The 14600-nt window shown below is 36.7% G+C and overlaps 1 protein-coding gene across 1 annotated transcript; it reads left to right on the top strand.

Annotated features, from left to right (window-relative positions):
* Positions 1-5627: 5627 nt before the first annotated feature.
* PCOAH_00053620 (SICA antigen) lies at positions 5628-11478 on the top strand (the record flags this gene model as incomplete). Its single annotated transcript, XM_020062142.1, has 8 exons — positions 5628-5708; positions 5828-6659; positions 6814-7545; positions 7773-7870; positions 8031-8729; positions 8881-9946; positions 10336-10530; positions 11330-11478. 8 exons carry the CDS (start codon positions 5628-5630, stop codon positions 11476-11478), a joined length of 3852 nt encoding a protein of 1283 aa, XP_019917482.1.
* Between the last annotated feature and the right edge of the window lie 3122 nt (positions 11479-14600).

The raw sequence follows: 14600 nt of genomic DNA, 5'->3' as shown, positions 1-14600 counted from the left end.
ATACACACCCTCCCCAATTATGTGTGTTTCGACCCCCTTCCCAACTATATGTGTCGCCCCCCTTCCTCCTAACGGTGTAATAGAAATATTTTATGCCTTTCAAAAAAAATAAAGTTAATTATGTTTGTGCGCTCAAATATTGCCATTCTAATTAGGTTATAAAGGTGATTATTTCAGGTGTAGGTGGTGCAAGAGGGGTGTAAGGAAGGGGTGTCAGGTGGATGTGAGAGTTGTGGAATTTTTTTCAGGGTTTAGGTGGTTGTTAGGTGTAGGAGCTTAGGATGCTGTTAGGGGGGTGTAAGAGGGGGGTGGAATTTTTTTTTTTCTTTAGGTGTGTAGGGGGAGGGGGTATTATTATTTTGTTTTAGGAAGGGCTATATTAGGGGTATTATTGTTTGGATGGGTATTATTTTATTTTAGTGTATTACTATTTTAGTGTGCATATGCGCACATGAATAATTATAATATTGTTGCACATAATATCGTGCATAATATTGTGTATGTTTATGGATGTGTACAAAAAATTTCGTTATACACAAAGTATTTGTTACAGCATTTGTAGGGGAAAAAAAGAAGAAAAGGGACAAATACATTCATTCTATTCAATTCACCCGTCTCTAAGGAAATATGAACTCTTCTTCCCTTCCTTCTTTTTTATTTTATTCGTTCTTTGTTCATTTATCTAGCAGATGTTCGTTATCATCTAAGATGTTGTTGTTCGTTCATCTAGATGATCATCCATCTAAGATATTCATCATCTACCAGATGATGATGATGTATATGGAATAGAATATTCGGACGAATATTCGATTGTTGAGATATCGTCGTCGTCAATTTTATGACGTCCAGTGGATGTTTTTGTTGATCTTCCCTTCCTTCTGTTGCTCCTTCCTCCTCCTGCTTTATTCATTCTAAAGGAGTCATTTATCCAAGAAGGTAAAAGATTATACTGATGAAGAAAGAGGTGGTGTTGAAGGAGGGTGGTAGGTAGGGTTGAAATATGCATTATATATAGCATATATGTAAATACCCCATATATATATGTCCAAATACATATAAGTGCACATATATATCGGTATATATATGTAAGGATATATATGGGGTATGTGCATATATGAGTACATATATGTATGTATATAGGTATGCATATATATTTTTTCTAATCGTAAGGGGAATAATGGTCATAATCATAATTATGTACTATTACCTTGTATAAGAAAAAAGTGGCTATTGCTGGAAGTCCTATTGCAGCTAATATACCGGATATAGCTGGTATAGTGCTCGTCCCGGGGGATGTTGCCTGTGCTTCCCCCGGCAGGGAATGAGCTTGGTGCCCATGATCTGCTGTTAATCCTGTTGGCTGCATTTCAGTATGCGACACTTGAGTACATGTTAGTATTTTTAGCTTCTCTGTGCTACAGTAATCTGCATCTCCTCCCTTCGCTCTTGCATTGAATTGGCCACAATACTTTTGACCTTTATATCGCCCCTCACCTGGGCAACCCTCTTCTACATCCCCACATGCTGAAACAATGTTATCCAGGTGACTTTTATATTCCGCAGTACATTGTTTATTGGAATTCTGTAGTTGTTCTTCTATTTGTATACGGTCCTGGTCATACTCATATAATATTTTTGCATGTTTAAAGAGGCCTTTGTCAATATCGTTGTATATAATTCCGCAACCATTCCCTGCATCAGCAATTCCTCCGCCATGGGTTGCTCCTAATTCTGTGTAGATTATTTTCATAATGTCTAAGAATGATTGACCATCTGCTAAGTTGTCAATTAATATGTCCCCTAACCAATAATAAAAGGGAGTACAATAGGTATTGGTGTATGAAAACGTTCCACTCCCTTGTGCATATGCATTGCACCAGGCATTTACAATGTTATCTGCATAACCGTTAACATTTTCATAGTCCTCCAATTTACTTTTTACTGTAGTCTTTGTATCATCCAACCAAGAGCAGAATGCGCTATAAGAACTCACCCCTCCATCGAATTGAGTATATGTTCTTTTTGAGGGTAACTTCTTTAAATCATCCACCTACAAAAATGGAATTGAGATAAGGAAGAAGTGGAACCATGTACATTGTGTAGAAATGGAATGTTCTTTCCCACATAGATATATATACAATTTTTTTTTCTGCATTTTTTTACATTAAATGGGGCACACACAAAAAAAAAAAAAAAAAAAAAAAAATGGTAGATGTATATATGGACACACACGCTCGTTAAAGCAGAAAAACAAACCCCTAATGGTCCTGTTTCCGATGCTGTTTTCGTCGGTTCTGGTGTCATTATTTATGTGTATATATTTCTATGTGTGTGTGGATGTATATGGTGGAATTTATGCCTAGAGCTATGTTTTTTTTTTTTTTTTTTTTTTTCTTCTTCTTCTTATTTTGTGTAGGAAGGGATTATATTAAATTTATGCTTAACTTTTTGCACTTAATAAATTATTCGGTAGTAACTAACATATATATATATTACATAGTTCATATATGTTGAGTATTACTTCCCCTTCTCCAAGGTTTTAAATCATTAATATATATAGTCAGGGATGTGCACATTCGTTAATAATTAATAATGAATATGAGGCTCATATGGAATGAAATGAAAGGAAGGGAAATGGGAAGGGCCTATAATATGTATAAATAAATTGTATTAATTTTCTGTGTATTGTAGGAAGAAAAAAGAATTTTATGTGTGTGCGCCCGTACCCCTTTATAAAATAGCACTCTCCCCACCCCAATATGACCTTTGCCCTATCTTCCTCTTTTTATAATTGTTTTCAATATCAATAATAATAATAATTCCTTATTCCTTCTCCTCTTTTTTCTTAAATTTTCCTTTTTTCCTTTTTTCATGAGTACATTATCAATAATTCATTCACATGACAAAAAAAAAAAAAAAAAAATGTGCACATAATATATTATGTACTACAATTTTGAGCTGCTCTTTATTTAATATATATTATTACATCACATATTAATGCGTATTCTTCCCTGCTCCTTTTGTTTTTTTTCTAGATCAACACTATATATAACATTATACAAGTTTAAGGAAAATCTAAAAGCGAGGGGTGACACTCTAGGTGATCCCGTATTATGATCTGAGTTTTATATTTTACATTGTTGAACTAATAGAATTCCTTCCTATTTATGCACATAGTACCCACAGTATCACAGATTATCGTGCATGGCTGTAGTAAAAGCTTATTGTGGAATATTTAATATAAATAGAGGAAATTGCTTATGCAGGTGTCCTTTTTTTATATATGTTAAGGTGCAATTCTCCTTATTCCTTGTTAATTTATTTATGCTGGGAATTAATAATAAGTTACACTTTTCCATACGTCCTCTACGTGAATATTCCAAGTTAACCCTCAATAGTGAAAATAGCACTTCTATTTTATGGTATTGCGCTTCTCAATTATATGAATACAGAGGCAGCCATATCAAACCTGTACGTCCCTAAAGTATGTTGCCATATGGAGTATGCAAAATGCGAAGCGCTTGAACCTGAAGAACAGACGTAGAGAGGCAGCGCTCATGTGAACTTCCTCCCCACTCCTTTGGGAATGGAATGTGCGGCTTAGCACACAGTCGAACAGTCCAACACACCTTCCGTGTGTATTCCCCCCCTCTTTTTTACTATGTGCACATCCGAATTTATTGGGTAGTGCTCTCCATAAGGAATATGCACCTATACATAAAACACAAGGAATATAGAATAGTTATATAACGTACTTTAAGGGACTGCCTATATAGTGGTATAATAAGTTTAGTGTCCGCGATGTTAAGATTATTATATTAGTATATCATTCTTTGCGGAAAAGTATTCATGTTGTTGGACACTCATCTCCGAAGTATTATGTCTTCCATGAATTACTGCACCTTAGCACACTGGTTCAATAAGTATGTGAGGTGGTACCCCCCTTCCTATATATAACATAGGATCCATGTGCTCTGTCCTTTTTCCGCGCTAAGAGAAGGTATTCTTCCAGAGTTCCTGCATAATGCTCCCCGCCGCTTCCAATATGCACATATGAGTGCTTGATCTTATGTAGATACTTCGAACCGGTTCCATAACGGAGGGAAGGAAGAAGTGCATAGATGATATTATTCCTTTATTTATATTTTTTCCCTCTTAATGAATTATAATTAAGTTCAGAGGTATAAGTTAATTTTGAAAAATAAAAAATAAATAAAGAGTTAATTCGTACTGCGGACCTAGTTTTAGATAGTGCACTATCAGATATTTAAGGTTCATTCCACATTTACGAATACAATAAATATAGTAATGTGCAGTAGTACATTTTATTATTTTCAGAAAATATACTCCCGAGCATTTTAGGGGAGGAATTATATTATACACATCTCCTCCATCCAAATACGGGGGAATGACTTCTCACTGTACTCGTTCATGCTGCATACGAACCTTCTGTCATACTCCCCACAAATTCCTGTGTACTTGGTCCTAAACAGAACAACTCGTGTATATAGGAAGCTGTCTGAGCATTATTCCTATGCACACATGCGGTTTGTCCGCCCGCCTTAATGGTCTACCATTAATTCCCCATACTTAGAATGATTCTGATGAATACAGCGTTTTCCGGAGTTGGCACCTTCTGTACTGCCCATCCATTCATTATGTATATCCCCCGTTTATTACATATTATGATGGGCGTCACATAACTCTTTTCCTTCCCCTTCTCCTTCTTCCTATATACATTATATTGTTCTAAGAAAAACAGAAGAAGGGAGAAATTACCTATCCTATTTTTTTTTTCTCTTTCATCCTTTATTCTTTTTTTTATTTTATTTTTTATACTGTTTAAAAAGAGCGAGAAAAAAAAAGTAAAGTAACAGAACGCACCCTAGCGTCCCACTCCTTTCCTCCATTCTTTCTTCCCCTTCCACTTTTTACCCCTTTCCTCTCTTTCCTTTTTCCTTTTTCCCTTTACTTTTTTTTTTCTCCCTGTTTTTTAACAGTATAAAAAATAAAATAAAAAAAAGAATAAAAGATGAAAAAGAAAAAAAAATAGGAAGAAAAAAAAGGATTTAAAGGGAAAAAAAAAATTTAGGGAAAAAGGGAAAACTTTAAAAAAGGAAAGAAGAGTTTTAAGGAAAAAGGAAGGGATGGGCAATTCCTCCCTTTCTTCTTCCTTAAAACTCTTCTTTCCTTTCAGAAGAATGTAAAAACGTCCTTAGGTGGAGTGGAGAGGAATGGTTGTTCCTTCTTTTTTTTAAAAGAAGAAAGAAGTAAAAGAAGGAGGAAATATATTGAAGGAAGGGAAGAAAAAGGAAGAAAAGGAAGAAAAGAAAAAATAAGAAAAAATTAAGGAAAGGAAAATTAGAAAGTAAAAAAGGGAAGGAAGGAGGAGTAAAGCAGATAGAAAGAGAGGTATAGTGGACTAATAAGGCATTCCTTCTCAATTTTTGTGAAGGAAGGAATGAAAAAAAAAGAGGAGAAAAGAAAAGTGTAAGGAAAATACCAATAAGAATGGAGGAAAATAAATATAAGAGCGAAGAATATGCAGAAATATATATAAAGGTACAAATTCAGGTTGAATTATGGAGGAATCGTAAGGGGAATAAGTACATAATGGGCATATCACCATGGCACTAAGTATAAGGAAATTCATTGAGCACCAGTTAAATCTGCTGAAGGCACATGGGGATGAAGCTGGTGTGAGTGATGTGTTAACAGGAAGGGCTTATATATTATAGCAAGATGTAAATAAATAAAAAAGTGTGAGGGGCATATTTATATATGAATATAAGTACATGTGTGTCCTCATTTCTTCATACCCTGACAGGATCAATTATGGACAAACCTCAAAGAGATGTTAAATGCACTTCCCACATATGTAGGGACTGAAGTGCCAATACTACAGACACAATGTGAGAAGGATAGTATTAAGGAAATATTAGGAGATGAATACGACTGGGATCAAACACTGTGTAAATCACTGTTAAAAATATTGTACTGGATGAATGGAAGAAATCAGGATGGCAAGAAACAGAGTATGGGAAGAGGAACAATTCCTGGGGAGGACATGGAGCTTATGTTTCGATGTATTGCAGGAAATGTGGTGATTTGGGCCATGTTCGAAAAACATTGCCAATTGGAGAAAATGATGAACTATGCAGTACAGAATGTTAGCGGTATATTAGAGTCATTCGGTAGCACAGAGCCAGTAAGGAAATGTGGGGATCACACTTTTAAGGACCTAAAAGTAGGAACGCAATTTCTGGGCACTTTAGTGAAGGACTGGGTAAATACGAACAAGAATTTTTTGCACGATTATAAAATAGTTGAAAAACAGAAAAGTACGAAGTGCAGGAGGAAAGGGAGTAGTGTGAACGGGAAGAGTGCAGCTGATGATAGTAAATTGAAAAATGTAGGAGGCTATGATAATAGTGGAGCAAAAGAAATAGAGGAAATAGTTACGAAGGAGCAGTTCTTAACGGAAAAAAGTGCAAAAGAAGTAATGGGCAAAATAGGGAAGGGCCAAATTGAGGATACTGATAAAATTGAGCAAATAATACAACAGAAAATGAAGGAACAGATGGAAGCAGCTGCAAACCCCAAACTATCAGTAGACCAGAAGAACTGTACCATCACTGGACTGGAAGATAATGAGGAAGGTATGTTTTGCACTGTACATTTTCCGCTACTGTTGAGGAAAATGTAGGTACATGTATAGCATAGTATGAACTGTGCTTAAAGTTGAAGACAGCATCCAAGGGTCGTAGGTACCTATATATGAACTCCCTGTTATATTCTACGACTTATTTACAGACACATGGGATACTGTACTCACTGCATTTTCAAACAATCCAAGTACTGCTGATGGTAATAATATATATGACAAGTGGGAAAAATATAGCAGTGTATGCGAGAAAGATGCAATGACAGACAAGGAATGGACACAGGGAGAAAAAACTTTCTGTAAAATTTTAATAAGAAATTTAATATTAGCCAATGAGAAGAAATTTGAATGTGAGGGAAAAAAGAACAAAGTTCCAGGGAAATATTGTGTAACAAAATGTGATTTGTTGAATATGTGGCTTATGTATGTGAAGGATCGTTGTGTAAGTAGTGACATTATTAAGTACGCATACGAAGCAATGTATAATTTGGAGGGCAAATTAGGGGAAGGGCAGACAGGTGAACTTTGTGAGTATGGGAAATTTAGTAGAATTGCGAGGGATACTGGCGACGTACTACATACGGTTACTAGTAAAATGATTTGTGATGGGAAAAGGGGGAAATTAGGTGAAATACACAATAAGGATTGGTGCAATGATACTAATAAGAAATACACAAAGAACCTACTTACAGGCGCGGCCCGCAGTGGTAGTGCAGGTGCAGAAAGTGGGAAAGGGAAAGAATTAATAGAGAAGTTAGTGCAGGAGGAACAGAAGTTGGGGGGTAAATTGGACGAAGTGAAAAATGAGGTGGTCAAACAGCAACCACCACTACCCTCAGGTCCACCCCCACCCCCCGTCCAACCACCAGCAACCAGACAAGGTAAACACAAAGGAGGGTCCACAACTTCTGCTCTCTCCACCACAACTTGTCTACCATCACTCTACTATCATTTTGTAACAACTCCATAACTATTCTACTACTACCATTTTATAACCATTCCACCACCACAACTTTTCTACCATCACTCTATGACCACACCCTGCTATCATTCCATGACTACTCCTTCCTTCACTCCCTCACTCAATGTGTCTCCTTCCTTCTTGTAGGTGTCGAATGTACAGATAAGACGGACTTATGCGAACGAGCCAATTGCGCAGCGACTAATTGGTTTAATGATAGAAATGGACGTAACAAACAAGACTGGGTAAATGAACAATAATGTCAGCTGTAATTAATGGTACAACTGAAAGGAATAGTATTCTGCATACATAATTAAAAAACGGAATCACGACGACAAACCCTTTACATGTACATGAGGGTCACATATATCTTCCTTCTTTGCTCTTTTCTTTTCCTTCGCATAGTGTACATTTTGGGATCCAGATGCCATAAATAGACTGAAGGAGCTGTCTGAGGGAATGATGGTGACAGACACAACCATCGATACAGCATGTGGAGGCACTGATGGAAAGAACACTACATGGGGTGAAACAGAAAAAGCAGCATGCAAGCTTATTGCTTCAGGATTGAAGCATATTTATAGCGTTCAAGAGAATAAGACAGAGAATAACACGGTGAAAGCAAGGAATAATAGACTAACAGAGCAAACCATGGGCTGTCTATTCCTAAACGCTTATGCAGACAAATTGATAAAGGAGGTTAGACGCCCCTGTAATATCACAGAGGATACTATAAAGGAGGCATTTAATAGAGGAAATAAAAAGAAAGTTGAATGGTGTAAGGACGAGAAGGCTAATAGTTTGAATTGTGTTGAATGTACAAGGGTACCAAATCTAAGTTGCGCACTAAGCGTGGAGGAAGATCTACGGAAACAAGATAGTAATTGCGAAAAGGACAATGACAATATAGAAAAAAAAGTGCAGGAAGTGTTTAAGAAAGGGGAGGCGGACAAAGAGAGGCCGAAAATAAAGGAAGCTCTGACTGCTATAAATACTATAAATAATATAAATAATAACTTATGTGAACGTACAAAGTGCGTAACAGTTAAATGGTTTGAAAACAGAACAGGTGGGGAAGGAACGGGGACTGTAAAACAGGACTGGGTGAGGAAACAATATTGTTCATGGTAGTCAAGATCACTTCAATAGATCATGTGCCTTATACATATGACTTCGGGAATATTACCATAAGTCTTCCATATTCTTCATGTATATACATATATATTCCGTTCTTTCTTTTTTTTTTCCTGCTCAGTGTACATTTTGGGATACCGATGTCAAGAATCAACTGGTAAATCTTTCCAACGGCATGCTCCAGAATAAAGACAATGTTGACAATGAGTGTAGTAACATTGGGGAAGTAGGTAATGCAAGTAGAAAAGCATGTAATTACATTGTTCGGGGTTTAAAGCATATTTATGAAATTAAAAAGGGTACAGACACACAAAAAAGTGACCAGTGGAAGGAGGACAACCTAATATTCCATAGAACTGTGTCCTGTGTCCTGCTGAATTCATTCGTAGATAAATTGGAAGAGAACAAAGAGTGCCCCATCAGGGAGGATATAATAGCACAAGCATTTCAGAAAGGGAATGAAAAGATGAGTGAATGGTGTGTGGATAAGAATAGGGGTGGTAGTGATTGTGCTGAATGTACAAGGGTAAAGAATCTAACATGCACAGTAAACGTGAATGGAAATCTGTGGAAAGAAAAAAATAATTGCCAAAATGACAAAGGTAATGTAAGGAACAAAGTCGAAGGACTGTTCAAGAATAATGATGCCAATATACAGAAAGCTATGAAAGCAGCAACTGATATATGTCCCAAACCAGAAGCACCACCCACACCCGTCCCAGAACCAGCCAAACCAGAAGCAGTACGACCTCCTGCTGCAGGTGGCAATTCCTCCCCAGGGCGATCTGAAGACACCTCTGAACGGGTACCAGTACCACCACCACCAGCACCACCGAGGGAGGATCAGGCTGCAGGAAAAGGAACAACGGAAAATGCAAAGAGTGATGGTAAGTATATTGATCTTTTCCGGGATGTTCCTGATTATATTCTTAAGGGTGAATCAGACAATAGTGCTGTTCATAATAATGTAGATGAAGACGATGGTCTTGGGGATAAATTCCTCAGTGGTACTTGGTCTATAACGAGTGAACGTGCGAACACTTCTGTTATTGACGCAACCATCACTACTACTTCAGGTCCAGGTCCTATCCCCCCCGATACAAGTGATGATAGTCAAACTCCAAGCACAGGAACAGACACACAAACTCCATCCGCATCCGCTGGTAAAACTTCACCAGCTCAGGCAGGTAAGAATCATTAGAAAAGAATGGACACTTCCTGTCTATGTGTTCACCCAAGTGCAACAGCAAAACCGAAAAAGCGAAAAATTAAAAAGTCAAAAAGAAATCAGTAAAAAAATGAAAAAATGAAAAATAGAAATTAAGAAATTTTAAAAATAAAAAATTAAAAAGTGAAAAAATGAAAATTTTAAATGTAAAAAATATAAAATATAAAAAAGGAAAAAGTCTAAAAAATTAAAAAAAAAAAAAAAAATAAAATAATAAATAAATAAAAAATAAAAAGTAAGGAATAAAAAATAGAATAAAAAAGTGTGTAACGGGGTGCATCCACAACATTCTCAGGTCGACTGACTTTGGATTATACTAAAATCACTCTTCCCTTATTCTTTCTTTAGGTCCAGCAGGAAATGACCAAACTATTCAAGGTGCTGGTGCTGATCCTGCGGGTAAATCTGTAGCAGGCACAGAAGCACATCCTGGAAACAGTGATCCAAACCAAAGTGTCCAAGATCCAAGCCTTAGTGTCCCTTCAGCAGGTATCCCTGATGGTAGAACTTCCGGTTCCAAAGCATCAGCTCCTAAGAGTCCTGGTAAAGCCCCTACTCAGGATGACCGCGTTGATCCTTTAAGCAATCAGGATGCTGCATCACCACCCCAGGTACCAATACATACACCTTCAGGACCAACTCATCCAAAAGCAACATCAACACCATTGCCAACACAAAGAACATCATCATCTGAATCACAACAGAGGGCAAGGAAAGTACCATCCCCCCTTCCTCGAAGGAAAGGAGATGATTGGACGGAAGGGGTGGTCAACCCTTCTGACCTCCTTACCCCATACCTTCCTACCATTCCTGTCCTAATGGGTCTTTCTGTCATAAGTTATCTCCTTTGGAAGGTAAGTAAAAAAAACAGTAATATAAGAAAAAAGGAAGAAAAAACAAAAAAAAAAAAAAAAAAACAAGGAAAGAAAAAAAATAAAAAGAAAAAAGGAAAGAAAAAAAAAGAACATTTTCTAACCCTTCCCTTTTTTTACCTTAGTTGTACACTTCGCACTTATTCTATATTGATTGTTCTGGTCTTAGGAACAACATTTCACACCCTAAAAATTACTTATCCCCACTTTTCTTCCTTTCTTCTCTTCTTTCTTTTAGTATTTTTTCCTCGGTAAGCGAAGAAAACGTTACAAAAGAGCACATCAAGTACGTGGTCCTGCAACTTTGGAAGAACAACTCCTTGCTCGTGTGGACGACCAGGCAGATGGTCCACATGAATATACCTTAGTAAAAAAACGCAGAAAACCAAGATCTGCTCCAGTGAGAAGGAGGAAAAGGGAGCGTGCCGCCCGCCGTGTTGGTCACCGCACCATTATTGATATTCATTTAGAAGTCTTAGACGAATGTCAAAAAGGGGACCTGCATTCGACGAAGGAAGACTTTTTTGAAATTTTGGTTCGAGAATTTATGGGAAGAAATTTTATAGAGGAAGAAAATGTTCCTGAGGAACACGTTTCTATGGTTGATGCTCCTAAGTAACAGGTTCCAAGTTTAGATTCCGGGTTTAGGGTTCAGGTTCCTAGGGAAGGTGTCCCTAAGGAACAAGTTCCAACTTCTGATTTCGCGTTTAGGAAGGAAGACTTTGTCCCTAAGGAAGCATGTTTTTAAGGAAGTTGTTCCTAAGGAATAGGTTGCAAGTTCAGATTCCGGGTTTAGGGAGGAAGACCCTCGTTCTGACGTTAATATTCCTAAGGAACAGGTTTCAAGTTCAGATTCCGGGTTTAGGGGAGGAAGACTTTGTTCCTAAGAAACAAGTTTCTATGGTTGTTGTTCCTAAGGAACAAGTTTCTATGGTTGTTGTTCCTAAGGAACAGGTTCAATGTTCAGATTCCTGGTTTGGGGAAGAAGACTTTATTTCTGAGGAAAATGGTACTAAGGAAGATGCTCCTAAGGAACAGGTTCCATGTTCAAATTCCGCGTTTAGGGTTCATGTTACTACTTAATATGTCCATAAGGAACAGGTTCCAAGTTCAGATTCCGGGTTTAGGGTGTAGTAAATATTTTTTTTTTTTTTTTTTTTTTTGTATTGTATGAAAGTGTTTACACGTTCATGTGCAATTAATATAGGTGGAAGTGAAAAAAATTTTTTCACTTCATTGATTTGTTTGGTAACATTATTTTTTTATTGAGGAATTAAAAAAAATGCTTATTTATTTTGTTACAAAAATTTTGATTTCATAAATTTTTTTTTTTTGTTTCTTAAAATACATGAATATTTCTTTAAGGAAAGTCAGCACCTTCCTTTTTTTTCTCTATGTTCCGCGCCCCATTAGCAGAGTAGCTTATCTCAAGTTGTTATTTAAACATGCAAATATGTAGGAAGAAAAGGAAGAAGAAATATGAAGAAAAGGAATAAAAAAAAAAATAAAGAAAAAAAAAAAGAAAAAAAAAGGAAAAAAAAGAAGGAAGGAAAAGAAGGAAGGAAAAGAAAAGGAAAAAATGTTATTTTGTTCCTTACACTGTAGGGTCTTTAAGTTCTGCCGTATCTTTTAAGGGAATATTAAATGCAATGTTACATGCGACCGTAACCTACATTGTTCCTATGACCCGGCATACTATTATTATTGACATTTGTTCCTGCCCTTCGTGTTCTTCCTTCTCTGTTGGTAGACGGTCTTGTGTGCGCAGCAGGAGAACGTAGTGTAGTAGAATCTAGTATGGATCTTGTTTCTGAACTTTCTGTGTAACCTATTGTTGAAGTTTCTGTTAAATCGTCAAATTGTTGTTGTTGGCTTGATCTTTTCCTTCTTGTGTTGCTTCTTCCGCTCCTTCCTCCTCCAGAAGAGCGGTTACCAAACCAAGAAGACCATGGCTTATACTGAAGGGAAGGAACGTTGTTAGGGTGGATTGTTAGGTGGGTGGTGGTAGGTGGAAGGTTGTGAGTTGGTTGTTCGAAGGAAAGGTTGTTATGGGTGGTAGGTAGAAGGAAGGAATGTTGTTAGGGGTGTTGATGGTAGGTGGAGGGAAGGATGTCTAAGGAAGGAAGGTTGTTCTAGGGATGTTAGAATGAAGGTTGTTAGGGTTGGTGGAAGGAAGGTTTTTAGGGTGGTAATTGGTGGTAGGAAGGTTGTTAGGGGTGGTTGGTAGGTGGAGAATTATATTTTTAATATTTCAATTCTAACTGTAATTGTAATTATAATGAGGAATTATTACCTTATATAGAAGGAAAGGAGCAACAGTTAGTCCGAGTGTGCCAAAGATCGAAGAGGTGGTTGCTGTGGTCGTGGTTTTATTTAAGGTTTCTTCTGCAGTAGAGGCCGCTGCGGCAGCTTCACGCTGGATCTTTGTTATTAGTTTCGCCATCTCTTGGGGGAGATTATCTGTGTCACAATGTACAGCATAGGTACTATTGAAGTCGGTACAATATGATTTATCATGATCAGCGCCCTCGTCCTTTTTGCACTTCTGCTCCATGGCTTTGCATGCTGTGGAAAGGGCGTTCCAATAGTCTGACCACCCTTCCGCACAGGTGGCACCACTGTATGTACTTAGTAAACTCGGTAATTTCTTATAACCGTAGTAATAATCGAATATTATTTTCATGTCATTAAAAATGGTTTGGTCAGTAAGGTCATATTTAAAGTCACACTTCTTATTATTGAATGAATTTCCCAGCGTGTCGTAAATTTTACCCACTACTTGTGACAATGTACGGTTATTCAAATCAGACCAGTATTTGTGTCCGAACCAATAATAAAACAAGCGGCAGGGTATACTATTGGACCGTTCGCTCTCATTCTGGTTACATGCATATTCGTAGGCGTCGGCGACCTTATTAGCGTTACTAATAATTTCCGTACAATCCTCGAAGCTGCTCTCTAATGCACCCTTCAATTGAGTACCTTCCTTATCCACGGCTCTGTGGACCCCTGCCGCAGTCTCGAAATTTGTATAGAAGTTGTTATATATGGCTAACGTATCAGTAATTGTTTCTAGATTACACGTCTGGGGAGGTGGGGGATTATGTGTGTGAAACATAAATGTGCATATATACTTATGTATATATATATATATATATGTCATTATGTATATGTATATTTTTCCTTTATTTTACATGACAGCATGTATAAAATGCTTCATCCTCATTATGCTTCCTTTTATACTGTACACGAAGGGGGACAAACCTGTAATGGTGATTACCTTCTCTTCCATGTTTTATATGTGTACACATATATTTCTTTGTATATATTTTTTACTTCAAATATTGCTTATATATTTATATATTTAATATAAAGAATGTATGCAGAAATTTTGCCCCACTTTATGATTGTAATTGTAGGGGTGAAAGTGGAAGTGTGTGATTGTGGAACTTTCACTTCTTGTTTCTTCAATAATAATAATATATATTTCGTTTAATTTTTTCAAGTAATGATAACCTACTTTAAATATATATATATATAACTATATTTAATTATGTATATATATATATATATATATATATATATGTACAGCAGAATCATTCCATATGGTTAACCTAATACAAAATAAGAATAAAAAATGTGTTAAAGGAAGTTGCATAATGGAACAAGGAACAGAGAAGGAGGAAAGGGAAGAATGAGAACTAAATTCCTTATATACTTCCTCATTTATTTATTTACTTA

Source organism: Plasmodium coatneyi, chromosome 14 (assembly GCF_001680005.1).
Source record: "Plasmodium coatneyi strain Hackeri chromosome 14, complete sequence".
In the NCBI taxonomy this organism is placed as follows: domain Eukaryota; phylum Apicomplexa; class Aconoidasida; order Haemosporida; family Plasmodiidae; genus Plasmodium; species Plasmodium coatneyi.
Note: the sequence above shows the minus strand (reverse complement) of the source record. Positions and strands in the feature narration are given on the sequence as shown.